The sequence below is a fragment of the Microcaecilia unicolor genome, chromosome 2, assembly GCF_901765095.1.
Source record: "Microcaecilia unicolor chromosome 2, aMicUni1.1, whole genome shotgun sequence".
Lineage (NCBI taxonomy): Eukaryota > Metazoa > Chordata > Amphibia > Gymnophiona > Siphonopidae > Microcaecilia > Microcaecilia unicolor.
This window is the reverse complement of record NC_044032.1, coordinates 477,340,237-477,363,301: the sequence shown is the minus strand read 5'-3', so window position 1 is coordinate 477,363,301 and position 23,065 is coordinate 477,340,237. Positions and strand designations below refer to the sequence as shown.

The 23,065-nt window shown below is 48.4% G+C and overlaps 1 protein-coding gene across 1 annotated transcript in view; it reads left to right on the top strand.

The window, feature by feature from the left end:
- Positions 1–23,065, top strand: part of KDM3A (lysine demethylase 3A) — a 334,933-nt gene that overhangs the window by 178,555 nt on the left and 133,313 nt on the right. The window contains 1 exon segment of the mRNA XM_030191048.1: positions 11,637–11,838. Coding sequence (XP_030046908.1) covers positions 11,637–11,838 — 202 coding nt within the window.

Genomic DNA, 23,065 nt, shown 5'->3' with positions numbered 1-23,065 from the left:
GTAGATGACGGCAGAAAAAGACCTGCATGGTCCATCCAGTCTGCCCAAGACAAACTCATATGTGTATACCTTACCTTGAATTTGTACCTGTCCTTTTCAGGGCACAGACCATATAAGTCTGCCCAGCAGTATTTCCCGCCTCCTAACCACTAGTCCCCCCTCCCATCACCGGCTCTGGTACAGACCGTATAAGTCTGCCCTCCCCTATCCTCGCGTCCCAACCACCACCCCCTCTTCCCCCCAACTGCTCCGCCACCCAATTTCAGCTAAGCTTCTGAGGATCCATTCCTTCTGCACAGGATTCCTCTATGCATGTCCCACGCATGTTTGAACTCCGTTACCATTTTCATCTCCACCACCTGCCGCGGGAGGGCATTCCAAGCGTCCACCACCCTCTCCGTGAAGAAATACTTCCTGACATCTTTCCTGAGTCTGCCCCCCTTCAATCTCATTTCATGTCCTCTCGTTCTACTGCCTTCCCATCTCCGGAAAAGATTTGTTTGCGGATTAATACCTTTCAAATATTTGAACGGTATTAATCCGCAAACGAATCTTTTCTGGAAATAATTTCCTTACAAGAAACTCACCCTCCTAATGCCATACCATTTATTAAACAATGTAATTGGATCTCCTCCTCTATAGATTCTCCTGCACTTGGTAGGAAACGTAGAGTCTCAGTTTTATTCCACAAAGATATTAATCCAACTATTCTAGAGCAATTTATTGACCCTGATGGTAGATGGATAATTGCTAAAGTATCACTAAATAATATCTCAATATTATTGGTTAATGTCTATGCTTCGAATATTGACTCCCCTGAATTTTTTTCTCTAATATCTTTCAAATTGTTCAATCACTAGATCCCATTCCTATTATTATGGCTGGAGATTTCAATATTCCCTTTGATTATTATCTTGATAGACACTCACAAGTTAAATTATCACCATCTAAATCATCTACCACCTTGCGTTCCTTTATAGACCAATTGCACCTTGTTGATCCTTTTTTTTTTCTGCTCCACATAAAAGCTTTTCCAGATTGGATTATTTCTTAATTTCCAATACTTTAGCTGAGACAATAAAGGCCTCCTCCATCTCACCTATAGTAGTCTCCGACCATGCACCGGTCTCCTTAACTCTAAACTGGTTAGCCCTATCTCCTAGAAAGTCTCCGTTATGGAGATTATCCCCTAGTCTTCTTAATGATGAAGAAATACATTCAAAAATAAAAACCTTTATTGAACACTAGTAAAAAAAGCCCCGTTTCTGATGCAAATGAAACGGGGGCTAGCAATGTTTTCTTCTGTGTGCATGTGGGAGTGTGTGTGTCCCTGCCCTCTGGCCTCTCTCCCCTCCCCCCTCTGAGTCCTTCACTGTTACAGAGCCAGCGATTTGATTTCGTGCTCTGCTGTTTTCCTTCACTGACTGTGTTACAGAGAGGGCGGGGCAGACACTCATAGGGAAACCGGATATCTCGCCCCCTTCACACTTCCGGCTGGAGGCTTCATAGAACGTTGGTGTTGCCTTTTATATAGAGAGATTTTTTTTCTAAACAACACTCCCACTTCAATTAATACAACAATGGTATGGGAAGCTTTTAAAGCTGCCCTGAGAGTTGAATTTATATCTTTATTTTCATATAAAGCTAAAAAAGAGAGAAAAAATTACGAACTTGAATCACAAATTAAAATTACAGAAGCCAATTATCTGCAGTCAGAGAACACCCTTATACTCAGTACTTTATTCAATTTAAATTACAAATTAAATAAACTGCTTAGTCTTAAAGTGGGGCAACAAATTTTCGAGTTTCACTCTAAACATTATGCCGAGAAGGACAAAAGTAGTACATTATTAGCAAATTATCTAAAGTACAAATTCTTGCTATTATCCATGCAAACAGTTACATCGCTGAAGGATATATCTAAAGCATTTTATCATTTTTATTCCAACTTGTATCAATTGGAATCTCTGAATACTCGTAACAGAAATGGTTCTATTACATCTTCAATTGATAGGCCACAATGGTCGGGGAATGATATTAAATCTCTCCAGGAGCAGATCATAGAGCAAAAGCTTCACAATGCAATTAGAGACACTCCTTTAAGGAAAAATCCAGGCCCAGATGGGATTCCTGTAGAGTTCTATAAGTTATTTAAAAAAGACCTTTCCCCCAATCTATTATCTCTTTAATTCTTTATCTCCTGACAATGTGTCACATAGTTTATTCTCTGAAGCAATTGTTACTGTAATACCTAAGCCAAACAAGGATCCTATGTTAGTATCTAATTATCGCCCCATTTCCTTATTGAATGTGGACTATAAACTTTATGCCAAAATCTTAGCAAATAGAATTTTAAAAATTTCAAAAATGATTCACCCTAATCAAGTTGGATTCATGCCTGGTAGGCTCATTGGTGATAGACCTCTAGTGGCCCTTTCTCTGGATGCAGAAAAAGCTTTCGACAGAGTAGAACGGGATTACCTATTCACAGTTTTGGCATGGTTTGGATGTCCCACTGAATTTCTCATTAAAATAAAAACATTATACGCTAACCCTATTGCTAGAGTTATCACAAATAATTCGTTATCAGACAGATTCGCTCTCAAACGTGGTACTAGACAAGGTTGCTCCCTTTCTCCTTCTTTTTAATATAGCACTTGAACCACTGCTGATCGCAATAAGAGCTCATTCACTTATAAAAGGTATTGTTCATAAGGATTTAGGAATCAAATGTTCAGCATATGCTGCTGATGTTTTATTATACCTCTCCGATCCATATAAATCAATGCTCGAGCTTCTCCAACTTAATAAATTTTCACAGTTCTCTGGTTACAAAATCAATCAACAGAAGACTGAGCTTTTACCACTCAACTCATAAGCTCTCCCTGATGTTGCTACCTCCTTTGACTTAATTTGGGCAAAACCAAAAATTAGATTCCTTGGAACTGATTTGTATACCTTACTGACAGATACTTTTCAATATAATGCTGATGCAATTCTTAATTTTCTTAAACTGTTGTTACATTCTTGGCACCCTCTCTCTTTATCCTGGTGGGGTCACCTTGAAACTATTAAAATGGTATCTCCTAAAATTAATTACATTCTCAGTATGCTCCCCATAATTTTTACGCTCTCCTTTTACTCCCAAGTTGTTAAGTGTCTTATGGAGGAATAAACTGTCAAAAATAGCCATCAGGAAACTCAAAAGCACTAAAGATATTGGGGGTGTATTATTTCCTGATTTTCTCACCTATCACAAATCCTTTATCTCTCAACAAGGTTGCAACTGGTTATCTCAAAATACTGATTATAAACCAGTATGACTGATGCTCAAAGAAGTTATGGTGCATCCTTTTACACTTCCAGTGTTACTCTCAGTGCTTTTTTTGTAGAAAAAAAGGTGCCGGTACTCATTATGGATGGGGTCACCACATATGGCTCCACCCCTATGATAGCCACACCCCTTATACCAGCTATGGCGCATGTAAACAGACATCATTGAAAACATTATACTAGTATAGGAGAACAAAATAACGTGATTTTTTTCATTATAAATAATTTCTGTAAGCTGTTACAGCTCCAGTATGTCCAGTGCAAAATAAGACATATTTCAAACACTAAAATGAAAATAAAATGATTTTTTTCTACCTTTGTTTTCTGGTGACTTTGTTTTTCTTTCCATATTGGTCCCAGTCTCTGTTTCTGTTGCTCTTTATCTGTTCCCTTAACTCCGTTTCCAGGGCTTCCTTTCCATTTATTTCTTTACTTTCCGCCTTTTTTCTTCTTTTCTTGTCCTACAACCGTAAGTAAAAGCTGTCCACTGGATCCAGCTTTTGTCTATTTTCTTTATCCATGTGCAGCTTTTCTTCTCTCTTCCTTTTCCCTCATTTCATCGCATTCCTCACTCTTCCCCCCCCCACCCCACCATCCATGTCCAGCATTTCTTCTCTCTCCCTTCCTTCTCCATCCATGTCCTGCAACTCTCTTCTCTCCCCTGATCCCCCTCCAGCCATCCATACCCACCCACTCAGCGATTCCCTTGGCTCCCCTGGCCTCCCTCCAGCCATCCATACCCACCCAGCGATTCCCTTGGCTCCCCTGCCCCCCCTCCAGGCATCCATCCCCTCTCTCCATGAGCCCTCCTCTCCCATCCATGCTCCTCTGTCCCCTGCCCCTCCATTCATCCCTATCCAGCAATTCCCCCCTCTCTCTGAGACCTGCCCTCCCATCCATGCTCCTCTGTCCCCTGCCCCCTCCATTCATCCCTATCCAACAATTCCCCTCTCTCCCTGAGCCCTGCCCTCCCATCCATGCTCCTCTGTCCCCTGCCCCCTCCATTCATCCCTATCCAGCAATTCCCCTCTCTCCCTGTGCCCTGCCATCCATGTCCAGATGGTCCTCTCTCCCTTGCCCTCTCGCTCCCATATCCAACTGCCTGCTCTGGCGCCCTCTTCTCCCCCAAAGGATCCTTTTTCTTTTATTATTTTAAATTTACCTGACCTCCGAGTCCGACTGCATGGGCAGCAGCATCACTGAAAGCGCTCCCCTCCCAAGTCCCGACGTCTGTAGCAGAAGCTTTGCTACAGACGTTGGGACTCGGGAGGGGAGCGCTTTCAGTGACGCTGCTGCCCATGCGGTCGGACAGACGGAGGTTAGGTAAATTTAAAATAATAAAAGAAAAAGGATCCTTGGGGGGAGAAGAGGGCGGGCAGGTAACTGGCGGTAACGCAGGGCAAAAAAAAGGTGCCGTATGCCGTACCAGCACAAAAAAAGCACTGGTTTTTCTCCTCTACTTCTCTACCTTCTCATAAAGTGGATTCTGTAGTCACTAGTACTGTTAAATCATCATTGTTAGAATTGGACAAACTGCTTACTCTCCCTCTCTCTTCATCTCTTCCCGCCGCCAACCCACCGTCGCCAACCTTTGCTGGTGGGGGACCCCCAACCCCCGCCAGCCGAGGTCCTCTTCTTCTCGCAAAAGGCTTCCTTCTGTTTCTGACGTCCTGCACATTGTACGTGCAGAGCGTCACTCACAGAACGAAACCTTGCAGATCAGCTGATCTGCAAGGCTTCGTTCTGTGAGTCTGACATCCTGCATGTTGTACGTGCAGAACGTCAGAAACAGAAGGAAGCCTTTTGCGAGAAGAAGAAGTCCTCAGCTGATGGGGGTTGGGGTCCCCCGCCAGCAAAAGCAGGCGACTGCGGCGGCGGGATGGGGGTGGGAGGGGAGTTCGGGCAGGTCGTCGGCAGGGGGTCCAGGGCCAAATCTATGGGGGCCCAGCCCCCCCCCCCTCCAGGCCTCACGTAGCTATGCCACTGGTGCCAGTATGCTAACCGTGCAGATGCCCATAATAATCCTGTGGAAATCTACATGGTTAGTGCGTGTTAATTTTTAGCATGTACTAAAAACACTAGCACACCTTAGTAAACAGGGTGCTTAGGCTTCTGTTTTCAAAGCCGTGCTAGCAGCTGGCAGTGCGATACTTCTGACACAGCCCATTCACTTTGGCATGTGGCTTTGTAAACAAGGGAGTAAGTATATGATTATGCAGAGTGCAAATAGACAAAAATATGCAAACAAATCAATATACTGTGAATAGGTGACAATATAACCAAAAGGTATATAGTGTATTAAGCAGTGTGCTCTTATTAAGCATTGTGAAATAAAGGTGTGTGTGGTAACATAAATAATTAAAACAAATATTACTACTACTACTACTACTATAAATCACTTCTATAGCGCTACCAGTCGTACGCAGCGCTTAACAATTGAACATGAAGAAGAAAGACAGTCCCTGCTCAAAAGAGCTTACAATGTAAATCAGGACAAACAGGACCAAAAAGGATAAGGGAAGGACAGACAGAAGGACACACAAGGATAAGATAAAAGTTGCAAGTTAGGAGTCGAAAGCAGCATCAAACAGGTAGGCCTTTAGCCCAGATTTGAAGGCAGCCAGGGATGGAGCTAGACGTAATGGCTCAGGAAGCCTATTCCAGGCATAAGGTGCGGCGAGATAGAAGGAGCGGAGTCTGGAGTTAGCGATGGAGCTAAAAGATATATAAAAACTAATCAATAAATATATACAGAATAGCATGTCACCTTTTATAATGTTGACAAACCTAGAAACTTTCCAGTCTTGAGTACCCATTAACTTCCTTCTTCCCTCCAAATACCCCCTCCCCCCAATTCTTCCTTCTTCAATTCTCAGTTGTATAGAAATAGAGAGCTTGGGCTCTGGTAGCTCCCTGTATCCTTTTTTTTTTTTATTGCATTTCAATTTAACAAGTACATAAACTTGATGAGAAAATTGGCTAAATGAGGTTACATTATCAAGAAGAAAAAAAATATTACTTTCTACATTCTCCTCAAACCAATATAAGTCCATTATTGGGGAATTCAAAACGTACAATTAGTTGAAGCTTTCAGGAAAATAAAACACATTACAAGAGGAAGACGGGCGTAATTTAGACATTATTTCAAACTTTACCATTAGTTGGAGAAGTTATTCCAACTATAGCTCCCTATATCCTTTGTATACCCTCCCTTCCCCCCCCCCCCCTCCCAAAGTTAAAGCCACCATCTAACCCTTCTCCCTTCCTCCCCTGATAAACACAAGAGACCTAATTTTTATAAAGCAATAACAACACGGAACCTACTCCTATCCTAGAAGGCCCCCCCCCCTGTGGGTTGTGGGAAATCACCTAGTTGATTCAAAATATAGCTACATTCTGTTGGTGCAAGAGATTGAATGTAAGATCTCCATATGGAATAGAACACATGTTGATGTTTAAAGGTGAGACTTGCTTCTCGCAGCTCCATTGAAAGCAAGTCATGTAATTTATTACACCAGTGCCAATGAGAAGGAACAACCCCTTGGGTCCAATATTGTAAAATACGTATTTTCCTCAATATGCAAGTCTTCATAGCCCAAATCCTAGAACCTTTAAACCTTGATCCTAGTACTGAAACCGGTCCAAAATCTACCCATGGTTCTTAGCATCAGTTTTTCTTTCTCCTGAAGCTTAAAGGATTTTGATTTTGGCTAGTTTGTTATTCCTGTTGGATCCTTAGTCTGGGGAGGCCTTATCCTTTGTTAGCGGTTCACTGTTGAGCAGTTCATTAGTTCCTAGGGGAGTGTTTTTTCCTTTTAATTGCCTTTTCTTTTCTGCTTGATAAGAATCATGCCCATCCCCCTGGCTAGTCAGTATTTAAGTGATATCGGCACAGCTCAGTAGTTCTCTGCCTCTACCTGCTCCCAGAACTGCACAGATTCAAGCATCAGGGCTCATCTGGAGGGATTCAAGGAAGGAAATTAGAAGGTAAGGATCTTTCATACTGTTGGCGTTTCATAGATTGAGTTCTTGCTGTTTAGTAGCACTAATTCCTTGATGGCCATTGCCTTGACCTCGTTTTCTCCTCTTCCGGCTCACCCTCCAATTTCCACGCCTCAGCTCTTCCTCTCTCTGATCATCACCTGATCACCTTCACACTTCTTCACCCTCCCCCTCAGCCCCGCCTAACATTAACCACTACTTCCAGGAATCTCCAGGCTATTGACCCTCCCACCTTATCATCTAGTATTTCTAATCTCCTCCCCTCCATCATGTCCTCCGAGTCTGTCGACGAGGCTGTCTCCGCTTACAATGCCACTCTCTCCTGTGCTCTGGACACCCTTGCACCATCCACCTCCTGTCCCACAAGACGTACTAATCCCCAGCCCTGGCTGACCCCTTGCATCCGTTACCTTCACTCCTGCGCCCGATCGGCTGAACGCCTCTGGAGGAAATCTCGCACCCATTCAGATTTCCTTCACTACAAATTCATGCTATCCTCCTTCCAGTCCTCACTATTCCTTGCCAAACAGGACTATTACACCCAATTGACTAATTCTCTCAGCTCTAACCCTCGTCGTCTCTTCGCCACCCTTAACTCCCTCCTCAAAGTGCTCTCCGCTCCCACCCCCCCTCGCTCTCTCCTCAATCACTGGTTGACTACTTCCGCGACAAGGTGCAAAAGATCAACCTTGAGTTCACTACCAAGCCATCTCCTCCTCTTCACCCTTCAATCCTCTCCCTCAACCACCCAACCCAGACCTCCTTCTCCTCCTTTCCTGATATCTCCGAGGAGGAAACCGCCCGCCTTCTTTCCTCCTCAAAATGCACCACTTGTTCCTCTGATCCCTTCCCCACCAACTTACTTAACACCATCTCTCCTACTATCACCCCCTCCATCTGTCATATCCTCAACCTCTCTCTTTCCACTACAACTGTCCCCGAAACCTTCAAGCATGCCGTAGTCACGCCACTCCTCAAAAAACCATCACTAGACCCTACCTGTCCCTCCAACTACTGCCCCATCTCCCTCCTACCCTTCCTCTCCAAGATACTTGAGCGCGCAGTCCACAGCCGCTGCCTTGATTTTCTCTCCTCTCATGCCATCCTCGATCCGCTTCAATCCGGTTTTCGCCCTCTTCACTCGACAGAAACAGCACTCTCTAAAGTCTGTAATGACCTGTTCCTTGCCAAATCCAGAGGCCACTACTCCATCCTCATCCTCCTCGATCTATCCGCTGCTTTTGACACTGTCAATCATGACTTACTTCTTGCCACACTGTCCTCATTTGGGTTCCAGGGCTCTGTCCTCTCCTGGTTCTCCTCCTATCTCTCCCACCGCACCTTCAAAGTTCACTCTCATGGATCTTCCTCCACCCCATCCCCTTATCTGTTGGTGTTCCCCAGGGATCTGTCCCTGGACCCCTTCTCTTCTCAATCTACACCTCTTCCCTAGGTTCCCTGATCTCATCTCATGGTTTCCAGTATCATCTCTATGCTGATGACACCCAACTGTATCTCTCCACACCAGACATCACCGCGGAGACCCAGGCAAAGGTATCGGCCTGCTTATCCGACATTGCTGCCTGGATGTCCAACCGCCACCTGAAACTGAACATGTCCAAGACCGAGCTTATCGTCTTTCCACCAAAACCCACTTCTCCTCTTCCTATCTCAGTTGATAACACCCTCATCCTCCCCATCTCATCTGCCCGCAACCTCGGAGTCATCTTTGACTCCTCTCTCTCCTTCTCTGCGCATATCCAGCAGATAGCCAAGACCTGTCGCTTCTTCCTCTTTAACATCAGCAAAATTTGCCCTTTCCTCTCTGAACACACCACCCGAACTCTCGTCCACGCTCTCATTACCTCTCGCCTGGACTACTGCAACTTACTCCTCACCGGCCTCCCACTTAGCCATCTATCCCCCCTTCAATCTGTTCAGAACTCTGCTGCACGTCTCATATTCCGCCAGAACCGATATACTGATATCACCCCTCTCCTCAAGTCACTTCACTGGCTTCCGATCAGATACCGCATTCAATTCAAGCTTCTCCTTCTTACCTACAAATGCACTCAGTCTGCTGCCCCTCACTATCTTTCTACTCTCATCTCCCCTTACATTCCCGCCCGTAACCTCCGTTCACAGGATAAATCCCTCCTCTCAGTACCCTTCTCCACCACCGCCAACTCCAGGCTCCGCTCATTCTGCCTCGCCTCACCCTATGCTTGGAACAACCTTCCTGAGCCCTTACGCCAAGCCCCCTCCCTGCCCATCTTCAAGTCTTTGCTTAAAGCCCACCTCTTCAATGCTGCGTTCGGCACCTAACCCTTACCGTTCAGTGAATCCAGACAGCCCCAATTTGACTGCCCCTATCGGACCGACCGTTCACTTGTCTATTAGATTGTAAGCTCTTTGAGCAGGGACTGTCTCTCTTTGTTAAATTGTACAGCGCTGCGTAACCCTAGTAGCGCTCTAGAAATGTTAAGTAGTAGTAGTAGTAATTCCAATGATTCATAGTATGGCAGGTTTGGAATATGCATTAACCGGAGGTTTTTTCCGGGTGTTGCATTATTTCACAGTATGCCTAAATAAAATGGTGGAGTGTGCCTGGTAGTGGAGAGAGGTTGTGTTGCTTTTACTGAGATGAAATGAGAATTGATATATATATATATATATATATATATATATATATATATATATATATATATATATATTTATATATATATATATTTATATATTTATATTTATTTATTTTTGTGTTGGGCTCCATGGAGAAATGTCCAAAATCTGCTCTGCAGCTATTGGGGGAGGGGGATGGAATGTTTTTATTGGTTGAATGTTTTTATTAATGCATAAGAACTGCTGTACTATATCAGACCAAAGGTCCATGAGGGGTCATGTGTGCAGTGTATCTCGTATGCAAGAACTGTCCTTCAGGTGTGTCCCAATGTGGGGGGAAATAAAGGTTGAGAACCACTGCCTTGGAATAAAGGAAAAACAGGGGGCTATAATACATATTCAGATACAGCAAAGATTTAAAGAAAATTCAAAAAGCAAACAGAAAATATTTATTCACTGAAAGGGTAATGGGATGATGGATGGCCACTCCTTGGTTGTAGTGGAGCAAAAATAGTTGCAGAAATTAAGTATACAGGATCCCTAATAATAAAGAACAGAAGGGAAAACCAGAGGTTAGCTGGGGACTTGGTTATATAAAAGAATGTACTGTATTGTTTCTAATAAATACCCAGGCTATTATCAGAAACCATGATTTTTCTGGAGTCTAGGGTGGGCTACTAATGGGGGCACCATTCCTCTCCTCCCCGCTGTGACCATTCATCTCCTGTACCCTGCGTTAACTGGCAGTGCTGTGCTTCCCACCCCCCTCATAACAGCCAGATCTCTCTTACCTTATCTCAAAAATATGGTGTGGGGCCTTGAGCATGTGCAGATGCTCAAGGCCTTACAACCAGCCCATCGCCATGACATTGATACTAGGTAAGAGTAGAGATAGTTGTGGGGGTGAAGGGTGGAAGAGACTAATGCAATTGGGGGAATCTTGATTTAGGGGCCCGCTCGCTCTTCCCGGATTACCACTGGCCCAACGTGGCTGCCAGCAGTAGTCCTGCCCTGAGCGCACCATTTCTGAAATAGCTTGTGCAGCGATAACCCAGCAGTAATCGGACATTGTCGTGTGCTGCCCAGTTACCGCCAAGTTAGTGTGGGAGCCCTTATTGCCACCTCAATGTGTGTCTGGGGGCTCTTTTTTTTACCCACTATGGTAAAAAGAGCCCTGGTGCGCAGGAAACGTGGCCCCCCGCCGCTAGCGCAGGGCCCTTTTTCCTGCAGCTTGGTAAAAGAACCCCTTAGTTTTAAGACCAAATTTTCTGGGGGGTTTGGTTCCTGGGGGGAGACAGTTATTAGAAACAATATGGTATATTGGGCAGAGTACATGGGGCCCAGGGGTCCAACTGACTAACTTCACAATCACAGCAGTGACCCATGCTCCTTTTCAGGTAGGTGTGTGTGTGTGTTCTTCCCATGAGCACAGTAGAAAACAGACATGATACTAGAAGCTATGTTGGGTTGGCCAAAAGTATAATTAAGTTAGTCACGCCCTATTAAGCTTTTAGCTGAAAGTACTGTACCTTTTTTAGTCCCCATGCTTAAGTAGAATTAGGAATCATTACAGAGCAGCATCAGACTGATATTAACTAAATTTTTAAAGAGTTGGCAAACTTTACGTGTGTGGAAACAATTTTTAATGTAGTTTCACATGAGCTCTTTATTCCTCCCTTAAGTTATTTTCCCTAAGTCCATGTTGATGGATGCTTACAAAGTTCGAAAACTGCAGCAAACTGGAGAAGCTTTTGTACAGGATGGTCCTTGCAATGACATCGCACCTCATCTGCATAAGTGCAGAGAATGCCGGCTAGACAGATACCGGAGGAGCAAAGAACAAAGGGACTCCACTGTCTTCTGCAGATTCTTTCACTTCAGACGGTGAGACATGTGAAACTTTCAAGATGAAGATGGGCAGTCATAAATTGATCTTGAGCAGAATTCTAATGCAAAATCATTTAGGAATTCTGAGGTCTATAGTGTTGTGAGGCTGCTGCAGGAAGATATCGCTGCCTCGTCTGAAGCATTTCTGCCTCACACCTCTAGGTTCTGATACCATGTTTCCCCGAAAATAAGACACTGTCTTATATTCAATTTTGCTCCCCAAGACCTGCTAGGTCTTATTATCAGGGGAGGCCTTATTTTTCAGGGAAACATCGGGGTCACCCCCCCACCCAAGATCGCCGGCTCCCCCTGCCCTCAGTCGCTCCCGGAATAACCTCTTAAATGCTTCCTTTCACCATTCATCTTCGCACTCGCCGCAAGCAGCAGGGCAGGCCACTCCTTCCTTCCATGTCCCGCCCTCGCCTGACGTAACGTAACGTCAGGCGAGGGCGGGACACGGAAGGAAGGAGTGGCCAGCCCTGCTGCTTGCGGCGAGTGCGAAGGTGAAAGGAAGCGGTTAAGAGGTTAGTTCCGGGAGCGACTGAGGGCGGGGGGAGCCGGCGATCTCGGGTGGGGGGGTGACCCCGATGTTTCCCCGAAAAATAAGGTCTCCCCTGCTAGGTCTTATTTTCGGGGGAGGCCTTATATTTTCAAATTGCAGCAAGACCTCTACTAGGTCTTACTTTCGGAGGATGTCCTATTTTCGGGGAAACACGGTAGGCAGATGATCAAAAGCAAACGCCGGCACTACAGGCTGCTAGCGCCGGCGTTTGCTACCGCCCTATGATCAGAGCCCTCGAGGGCGTGAAACAACGCGCTCGAGGGCTCTGCGCAAGTAGTATGCTAATGCTTGCTAAACAGGGCTTAGCGCATTCATCGCCAATGATCAGCGGTCAGCACGCCAAAATTTGGGTTGCTGGCCACAACAAACCCTACGCCAGCTCCGAGCTGATGCTAGGGTTTGCAGATCATTGGGGAGGAATGATGAGCCCTGTCCAGCATTAAGTTGCATGCTGGCAGGCCCCCGTTCCCCCCCACCCCCCAAAGCAAACCTGCCAACAGGGGGCTGGACCCACCCCCCCACGTTCAGGAAGGGCTGGATATCCGGTGGGTCTCCAGCCCCCCCAAACCCCTGGAAAATGGTCCCTGGTGGTCCAGTGACCACCAGCCAAACCCCCCCTCCCAGCGAGCGACGGGGGGGGGGGGGGGAGGGCTGTAGGCCCAGCAGACCTCCAGCCCACCCCAACGCGCCCCCCCCCCCCCAGCGTTGTCAGTCGAATCCCTGGTGGTCCAGCGTGAAAAAGAACCCCTTCACGGCCCCCCCCCCTACCTTTGTTGGAGGAGGGAGGTAGCCTCCCTCCCTCCTCTTCCTTGGGTTGACGCCGCTGCCGCAAAATGGCAGTGCTCAGCCCCGCCCAGTGCATCCTGGGATGCGCTGGGCAGGGCTACAGACCAGATAAGGAGTCTGTCGCCCTGCTCATCGTATTCCAGGATGCACTGGGAGGGGCTGGGCGCCGCCATTTTGCAGCGGCGTCAACCCAAGGAAGAGAGGAGGGAGGCAGGCTACCTCTAATAAAGGTAGGGGGCCCGTGAGGGGGTTCTTTTTCACGCTGGACCACCAGGGATTCGACCGACAATGCTGGGGGGGGGGAGTTGGGGTGGCTGGAGGTCTGCTGGACCTCCAGCGGCCACTGGACCACCAGGGACCATTTTCCGGGGGTTTGGGGGGGCTGGAGACCCACCGGATCTCCAGCCCTCCCTGAACCTGGGGGGGGGGACCGGAAGTCTGCCGGACCTCCAGCCCCTGTTGCTTGGAGCATGGGTAGTCAGGGCCTGGTGGTCCCGTGGACCTCCAGCCCCTGTGTTTGACAGGTTTGGGCTTTTGACAGGCCAGACCTGTCAAACGAGTGTGGGAGGATTGTGCTGATCGCATGCTCAGGCACAATTTGCCCACACTTCTACCCCATGATCAGAGATAATTGCGCTGCTTAAATTTGTATGCATTATCTCTGATCATAGGTCTAATAGTGCCCTGCGCTGTTCCAGCGCTATTTTAGAGCGCTGTTTGGAACAGCGCAGGGCTTTTGATCATCTGCCTGTGAGTGTATAAAAGTATTTTTTCTTGACTTTCAACCTAATAGATTAATGTTATATGCCAATTAAATATCCAGTACTATTAAATATATCTTGCTTTGAAAGACTAAGAAAGGCAACCTTGTCTAATAGCATATATACTTGAAAAATCAGTATTTTAAAATGCACACCATGTTTTTCTTGCCAATCTCTTGTGTAGATTGTAACAGCCTGCTTGTCCTCAGAGAATTGCTGTTTGTTCTCACGACTGGGTCGGCGTCCATGGCGGCCCAGGAACGGAAATCTTCCATAGCAACAAAAGTTTGCTAGAGCGTTCGAGTGCATGGGGTGTGTGCACTGCGCGGCCATCTTTCTGCCCGTCGCGCGAGAGCCCCGATCAGTTCTTTCTTTTTCCGCGGTAGAGGGTGGCTGCTTGTTGGTCTCCCTCCACAGCCCAGTGAAAGAGCCTTCAGTTTTTTCATGATTTTTTTCTCTTTTTAGTTATTTTACCGGTATATACAGTTAAAAAAAAAAAAGATCCTTTTTCCTTGTCATCAAGCAGATGAAGCCATTACGTATGGGTTGTGTCCATCAAACAGCAGGGGGAGATAGCACTCATCTTTTCACAGTGCCTCATGGCCAGCTAGCTCCACTGCCTCTTCAGTATTCTCTATCTCCCCAAGCAGGGTGGCTGCAGCTTCTTCGAGCTCCATCAAAAAGCTGCCAGTTGTTAGCCGGGGTGTTAGAGGCTATAGCAGCTTCACTTTGAAGGCACATAGGTCAGCCCTTTCTCTGCCTTACCCATGCCCCGTGGATGTGGACATATTAGCTTGCTTTTCCCTGTCCTTTCCCACTCAGTGGATGCAGGCACATTGGTTCGCCTTTCCCTGCCTTTCCCACTTATCTGAGCCTCCGGAGTGATTTTATTTACCTCTTTTGCCTCTGCTTTCCTCACAGCGTTTAAAAAAAAAAAAAAAAAAAAAAAAAAAAAAAAGCGATCTTGGAAAAGAGGTTTTTCTTGAGATTCTTCTGCAGGACCGGAGCTGTGATACTCGGTCTAGTGAGGTAAGAGTGTTTTCTGACTCCTCCGGGGTGGGCCTGTGATCGGGACGTTTTTGGCGCGAACCGCCATTTTTTAATTTTACCGCCGTTTTCGGCGATGGCTGTGGAGACTGTAAAGCGCTGTTCTAAATGTGGCAAGCGCAAATCAGCAGCGGGGCTCTGTAATTCGTGCTGTACAGACAGTAGAGCCGACCCGAGCGTGGTCGGGCTATGAGGATTCTGAGGGGTCTGGCAGAACTTCTTGGGCTGAGGAGCCAGAGCTGGGTGCAGAATTGCCACAGGAGCTTGATGATCCGTCTGCGGTGAGGATTTTCTGCTGCGAGGAGCTGCCAGCGCTTATTTCAGATGCCTTACAAGCCCTCTCGAATGAAGATCCTGGGAGTGGCACAGCCTCCTCTGTTAATCCAAGGATGATTAGTACCAGAAAGCCTGCTCGAGCCTTTCCTTTGCATGACTCCATCCAAGAGCTTATTTCGGCTCAATGGTCTGACCCCGAGGGACCTTTGAAGGTTGCCAGGGCTATGGGGCAATTATACCCTCTGAGTCAGGAACATTTGGCTCGCTTTGTAATGCCTAAAGTGGATGCCCTGGTCACGGCTGTGACAAAGAGAACTACCCTCCCTGTTGAAGGAGGTGTTGCCCTAAAGGGTATTCGAGACCGCAGGCTTGATTCAGCTCTGAAGCGGTCCTTTGATTTGGCAGGTCTCACTGTTCGGGTGTCTGCATGCAGTTGTTATGCTGCTAGAGCCTGCCTGGCTTGGTTACAGCAGGCAGTGGAACAGCCCGGTGATGGAGCGGAGACCTTATCTGAAGTGGCTCTGTGGATGGCGTCTGCTTTGTCCTTTTTAGCTGACGCCTTTTATGATATGGTCAGAGCTTCGGCTAAACAAATGGCTGTAGCAGTGGTGGCTCGCCACATTCTTTGGCTACGACATTGGGCAGCGGACATGGCCTCTAAGCAAAGGTTGGTGAAGTTGCCCTTTCAAGGCCTTGTCCTGTTTGGTGAGGAGGTCTGGGGGATTCCAAACCTCAGCGCTTGCCTGAAGATAGGCCAAAGCCTTCCTCTAAGGGTCAGGCGGTCCGCTCCTCTTACAGACCTCGCTTCCGTGAAGCTAGAAGGTACCGCCCGGGGCATGCTGCTGGGTTCACTATTCGTGCCCGCTTTCAGCAGAGAAACACCTTTCGCTCGGACAAACGTTCCGCAGCTGCCGGTTCAAGGTCTAGAGTTCAGGGGCGACCCTCTCAATGATGGTGCGCCGGCCCCCTCCTCGTTTCCTGTCATCAGAGGAAGACTTTCCCTCTTTTTCGAGGAGTGGGCCAAAATCTCCGCAGATCAGTGGGTCTTGGACCTGATCAGAGACAGATACCGAATAGAATTCGATGCCCCGGTGAGAGACGTGTTTGTGGAGTCTCGATGCGGTTCTGCCGCCAAACAGGCGGCGGTAGAGGAGTCTTTGCACAGTCTGTGCCAGATAGGGACTGTGACCTCGGTGCCTCCCGCCGAACAAGGTCTAGGCCGCTACTCCAGTTACTTTGTGGTGCCACGAAAAGGCGGGTCTTTTCGCCCGATCCTGGATTTAAAAGAGCTAAACAAGTCCTTAAGAGTGCGGCATTTTCAAATGGAAATCCTGCGCTCCGTCATTGCGGTGGTACAGCCAGGAGAGTTTCTCACGTCTCTGGACCTGAAAGAAGGTTACTTGCACATACCAATTTGGCCCCTGTACCAGATGTTTCTGCGGTTTGAGGTGTTGGGAAAACATTTCCAGTTTCGGGCCTTGCCTTTTGACCTCGCCACAGCTCCCCGAACCTTCTCCAAGGTAATGGTGGTAGTAGCTGCCTTTCTAAGGCGAGAGGGTATCCGGGTTCACCCGTACCTAGATGACTGGCTCATTAGAGCAGACTCAGAAAAAGAGAGTCATCTAACTATAGCCAGAGTGGTTTCAGTCCTTCAATCTCTGGGCTGGGTCGTCAATATGGCCAAAAGTTACCTGACCCCCTCGCAATCTCTAGAATATTTGGGGGCCAGGTTCGACACAGCCTCGGGCTATGTGTTTCTTTCCGAGCAAAGGCGGTGCAATCTTCAGAATCAGGTCCGTCTGCTCCTGAGGATGCCCCGCCCGTAAGCTTGGAACATTGTCCAGCAGTTGGGATTGATGACGGCCACCTTGGAAGTGGTGCCATGGCGAGAGCGCACCTGAGACCTCTACAGTATTCTCTACTTCAGCGATGGTCTCCAGTATCTCAGGATTATCAGTGCAGACTTTCTTGGCTCCTTGCGGCCCGCCTCAGTATAGAGTGGTGGCTCTCGGACAGCATGTTGCAGCGGGGAATGCCGCTGGCGCTCCCCGATTGGTGCCTAGTGGTGACAGATGCCAGCCGGAAGGGCTGGGGCGCACATTGCCAGGGGAAGCATGCCCAGGGTCTGTGGACGCCCGACGAGTCGGAGTGGTCTATCAACCGCCTGGAGTTGAAAGCGGTGTTTCTGGCTCTTCTGGCCTTTCAAGTGACCCTGGAAGGATTGGCTGTCCGAGTGATGTCGGACAACACGACAGCAGTGGCCTGCATAAATCGACAAGGCGACACTCAGTGCTGAGCTCTAGCTGTGCAGGCCGAACAAATTTGCCACTGGGCCGAGCTGCATCTACAGTCCCTGTCAGCAGCTCACATTGCAGGTCAGAGCAATGTGCAAGCCGACTATCTAAGCAGGCATCAGATCGATCCAGCGGAGTGGGAACTAGCAGACGATGTATTCCTGCAGATATGTGCCATATGGGGCAAGCCAGTGATGGATCTTATGGCGACCAGTTCCAATGCCAAAGTCCCGTGCTTCTTCAGCAGACAGAGGGATCCTCTCTCGGCCGGGTTGGATGCCTTGGCTCAACCCTGGCCCCTGGGCTTGCTGTATGTCTTCCCTCCGTGGCCCTTGATAGGGCGAGTGCTCCTGCGGATTCGGCTGCATCTAGGAGTAGTGGTGCTCATCGCCCCGGATTGGCCCAGGAGGCCTTGGTATGCGGACCTCCGACAGATGCTGTTGGAGGCTCCCTTTCTGTTACCTCTGGTTCTGCACCTGTTGTCACAGGGTCCAGTGGCCTTGGAGGATGCCTGCTGCTTTGGTCTTATGGCCTGGCGATTGAGAGGGCGCAATTGAGAGACAAAGGCTACTCAAATAAGGTAATTTCCACTCTCCTGCAGGCCCGTAAGCGCTCCACTTCCGTGGCTTATGCCAGGATTTGGCGCCAGTTTGAAGTCTGGTGTGTTTCAAGAGCGCTTTTTCCGTTGTGGGCTCCTGTCTTGCCGATTCTGGACTTTTTGCAGGATGTTGTACACAAAGACTTGGCCTATAATTCCCTGCGGGTGCAAGTGGCAGCATTGGCCTCCCTACGTGGCAAGGTTGAAGGCGTGTCCTTAGCTGCTCATCCAGATGTGGCACGGTTTCTTAGAGGGGTGCTTCGGCTCCATCCTCCCGTGTGAGCACCTTGACCAGCTTGGAACCTGGGGTTAGTATTGAAGGCCCTTCAGGGTGCTCCCTTTGAACCACTTCGGTGTGCTTCAGAGAAAGATTTGACACTGAAGGCCGTCTTTTTAGTGGCCATTACTTCGGCGAGACGGATGTCAGAGCTCCAGGCGCTCTCTTGTAGAGACCCATTTCTGCAATTCTCAGAGTCAGGGGTCACGGTTCGGACCGTGCCTTCCTTCATGCCTAAGGTGGTTTCAGTGTTTCACCTAAACCAGCCTGTTTTTCTTCCCTCCTTTGTTGAGGAGGAGTTTCCAGATTCATTTGGGCAGTTGCACCTTTTGGATGTGCGCAGGACTCTGTTGCAGTATCTGCGATTTACAAATTCTTTTAGGACCTCTGATCATCTTTTTGTGCTGTTTGCAGGTCCTCGCAGAGGGTCATCAGCGTCTAAAGCCACTATTGCCCATTGGCTCAAAGAAGCTATCTTTTCAGCATTTCTGCTGTCTGGCCGGTCTCCGCCTGAAGCCTTTAAGGCACACTCCACAAGAGTGATTCCTCTTCCTGGGCGGAAACTGGAGCACTATCTCTTCATGAGATTTGCAGTTCTGCAACATGGGCTTCTTAGCTCTCTTTCGCCCGACATTACAGGCTGGATGTGGCTGCCAGGAGGGATGCGCGTTTTGGAGCACAGGTGCTAGCGCGTGGTGTGGCTTGTTCCCACCCTATTTAGGGATTGCTTTGTTACATCCCTTACGTAATGGCTTCATCTGCTTGATGACAAGGAAGGGAAAATTAGGTTCTTACCATGATAATTTTCTTTCCTTTAGTCATAGCAGATGAAGCCATGAGCCCTCCCTGTATGATTGTCTGTATTACAGTGATTCTGATTTTAGGTGCTGTTCTTGTTTCCCGAAGTTATATTCCTTCCTTGGGGAGTCGGAAAACAGTCTTCAGGATTCTTGTTACAGTTATAGGAGGATGAGTTCATTCCCTCCATGTTTTGGGAGGAAGAGTTTATTCCCTCCAGGAGGATGAGTTCATTCCCTCCTTTTTTGAGTTCATGCCCTTGTTAAGGGGCCATCGTTCGCTGTGAGGAAAGTTCAAGTTATTCCCGTTGCAGTTTGCCATACTGCTTTTGAAGCTTCAAATACTGAAGAGGCAGTGGAGCTAGCTGGCCATGAGGCACTGTGAAAAGTTGAGTGTTCTCTATCTCCCCCTGCTGGTTGATGGACACAACCCATACGTAATGGCTTCATCTGCTATGACTAAAGTAAAGAAAATTATCATGGTAAGAACCTAATTTTCCCATTTCTTAGTTTTGGTCCCTTAAGTTTTCTTTCGTTTCCACCTCGGCCCTCTCAGGCCGTGCATATGCGCTTCTTATTTTTGTGCCTTTTTTATTAGCACAATCGAGCATTTTGACTTCGCCGCCGCTAGTTTTCCATCCATGTCATCGAGGACTCCCAGCTCTTCGGGACCGACTTTTCGGAGCTTCGTCCAGTTCCTCGACGTCGCTAGCAGCGTTGATATTGGCACTGGGGATGGCATCGACATCGGGAGTGCGGGTAATGGCTGTCCGGGAACCATCACACGCTGGGAGCAGTGAGCAGTCGAGTGGGTCTCCTACTGTCTCGAAGACTTCTGCTGATAGGCACACCGGGACCGACCACTCTCAGACCCAACCCCAAGGAGGCGTGTAGATTCCACGTCCTCGTCGGTACCGAGGAGTATCGATGACGTGCATCGAGCGAAGGCTAAGATGTATTGTCATCGGTCTCCCTCCAGACACTGTACCGGGAGCTCCAGGGCTTCGAAGGATTCGGCACCCGTGAAGCGTCGACTCCGGGAGGATGGCTCACCCTCCATTCAAGAGGTGTCATTGTGTCGGTCTCCTGACAGCCCGGTACTGCCTCCTCAACCTCCACGGGTTCTGACATAGACCCTTGCACTGACCCTGCAGCCTTTCTCGTCAGCGACTCTGGACGAGCGCATCCGAGCCATTCTTCCAGGTCTCCTGGAAGGGCTGCTGCATCAGTCTGCTCCGGTACCGGGGGTGCTTGTGCCCTCGGTACCGTCGATGGAAGCGGCAGCTGGCTCTCTGCTTGTGGTGAGGTCTCCGACGCCGGTGCTGCCTGCGGCATCGGCCTCGGCTGCCACCCAGGTTGACTCCCCGTCGACATCGCTGGAGGGAGCTTCATCGCTTCCGACACGGGAGTCGACTTCTCAACATCGCCATCGAGGAAGTGGCTCCTCGGCTTCAAGGCGGGCCTGGTTTTCGGACTGCAGTCAGGGAACTCTTGTCCGACACCGAGGAGGATGCCTCGTGGGATGAAGAGGAGGATGCCAGATATTTCTCTTCTGAGGAGTCTTATCATCTTCCCTCTGATCCTACGCCTTCACCAGAAAGAAAACTTTCTCCCCTGGAGAGTCTTTCTTTCTCTTCATTTGTCCGGGAAATGTCTGTGGCTATTCCCAGTGGTCTCTAAGGATAAGCCCAGGACTGAGATGCTTGAGGTCCTTGACTATCCTTCGCCACCTAAGGAGTCATCCACAGTTCCTTTGCACAATGTGCTCAGGAGACTCTTATGCGGAACTGGATGAAACCCTTAAGTAATCCCACCATTCCCAAGAAAGCTGAGTCCCAATATCGGATTCACGGAGAACCTGAGTTGATGAAGTCGCAGTTACCTCACGACTCTATGGTTGTGGATTCCGCTCTCGAGAGCCAAGAGTTCTAGAGATTTTGCCTCGGCTCCCCCGGGGAGGGAATCTAGAACCCTGGACTCTTTTTGGAGAAAGGCCTATCAGTCCTCTATGCTGGTGACCAAAATTCAATCCTACCAGCTCTACATGAGCATTCACTTGAGGAACACGGTGAAGCAACTGGCGGACTTCATCGACAAGCTTCCTCCGGAGCAGGCCAGGCCTTTTCAGGAGGTGGTCAGGCTGCAGAAGGCGTGTCGTAAATTCCTGTCCAGGGGTGCTTACGATTCTTTTGATGCTGCATCCAGAACTGCTGCCCAGGGTATAGTGATGCGTAGACTCTCATGGCTGCGTGCCTCTGACCTGGACAATCGAGTCCAGCAGCGGATTGCAGATGTCCCTTTGCCAGGGGGATAACATTTTTGGCAAGAAAGTCGAGCAGGTGGTCGATCAGATCATGCAGCGGGAAACCGCTATGGACAATCTGTCCCTCCAGGCGCCTTCTGCTTCTACCTCAACTGGTAGACGATTTTCCCGGGGAAGGAGGAATGATCCCTATTCCTATAATAGGCGTATGTACAATTCGCCTTCTTGACAGCCTTCTCGGGCTCAACCCCAGCGCACTCGTTCACGTCAACAGCGGGCGCCAAAGCAGGCCCCTTTGGCTCCCCAGCAAAAGCAAGGGACGAGCTTTTGACTGGCTCCAGCTGAGCGTAGCCGCCATAAAAGTGTCCGTGTCGGACGATCTGCCAGTCGGAGGGAGGTTAAAATTTTTTCACCAAAGGTGGCCTCTCATAACCTCCGATCGGTGGGTTCTTCAAATAGTCCGGCTAGGATACTCCCTCAATTTGATCTCCACACCTCCAAATTGCCCACCGGGACCTTAGTCCTTCAGCTTCCAGCACAGGCAGGTACTTACAGAGGAACTCTCTGCCCTTCTCAGTGCCAATACGGTCAAGCCCATTCCACCAGGGCAAGAAGGGCTGGGATTCTATTTCAGGTACTTCCTTGTGCAAAAGAAAACAAGGGGGATGCATCCCATCCTAGACCTAAGGGCCCTGAACAAATTTCTGGTCCGAGAGAAATTCAGGATGCTTTTCCTGGGCACCTTTCTTCCCATGATTCAGGAGAACGATTGGCTATGCTCTTTGGACTTAAAGGATGCTTATACTCACATACCGATGCTTCCAGCTCACAGGAAGTATCTTCGATTCCGTCTGGGAATGCAGCACTTCCAGTATTGTGTGCTACCCTTTGGTCTGGCGTCTGCGCCCAAGGTCTTTACAAAATGCCTGGCCATAGTTGCAGCGTTGCTACGCAGACTGGGAGTGCATGTCTTCCCTTATCTCGACGATCGACTGGTGAAGCACACCTCAGAGGCAGGAGCTCTACAGTCCATGCAGATGACTCTTTAACTCCTGGAGCTCCTAGGGTGTTTGTTATAAATTACCCAAAGCCTCATCTTCCAGTTCAAAAACTAGAATTCATAGGAGCTCTGCTGGATTCACAAGCGGCTCATGCCTATCTTCCCGAGGCGAGAGCAGACAATTTTCTGTCTCTAGTTTCTATGGCCAGAATGTCTCAGCAGATCACAGCTCGGCAGATGTTAAGACTTCTAGGCCATATGGCCGCCACAGTTCATGTGACACCCATGGCTCGTCTTCACATGAGATCAGCTCAATGGACCCTAGCTTCCCAGTGGTATCAAGCTGCAGGGGATCTAGAGTACTACTACTACTATTTAGCATTTCTATAGCGCTGCAAGGCGTACGCAGCGCTGCACAAACATAGAAGAAAGACAGTCCCTGCTCAAAGAGCTTACAATCTAATAGACAAAAAATAAATAAATAAACAAATCAAATCAATTAATGTGTAAATGAAGGAGAGGAGGGTAGGTGGAGGCGAGTGGTTACGAGTCAAAAGCAGTGT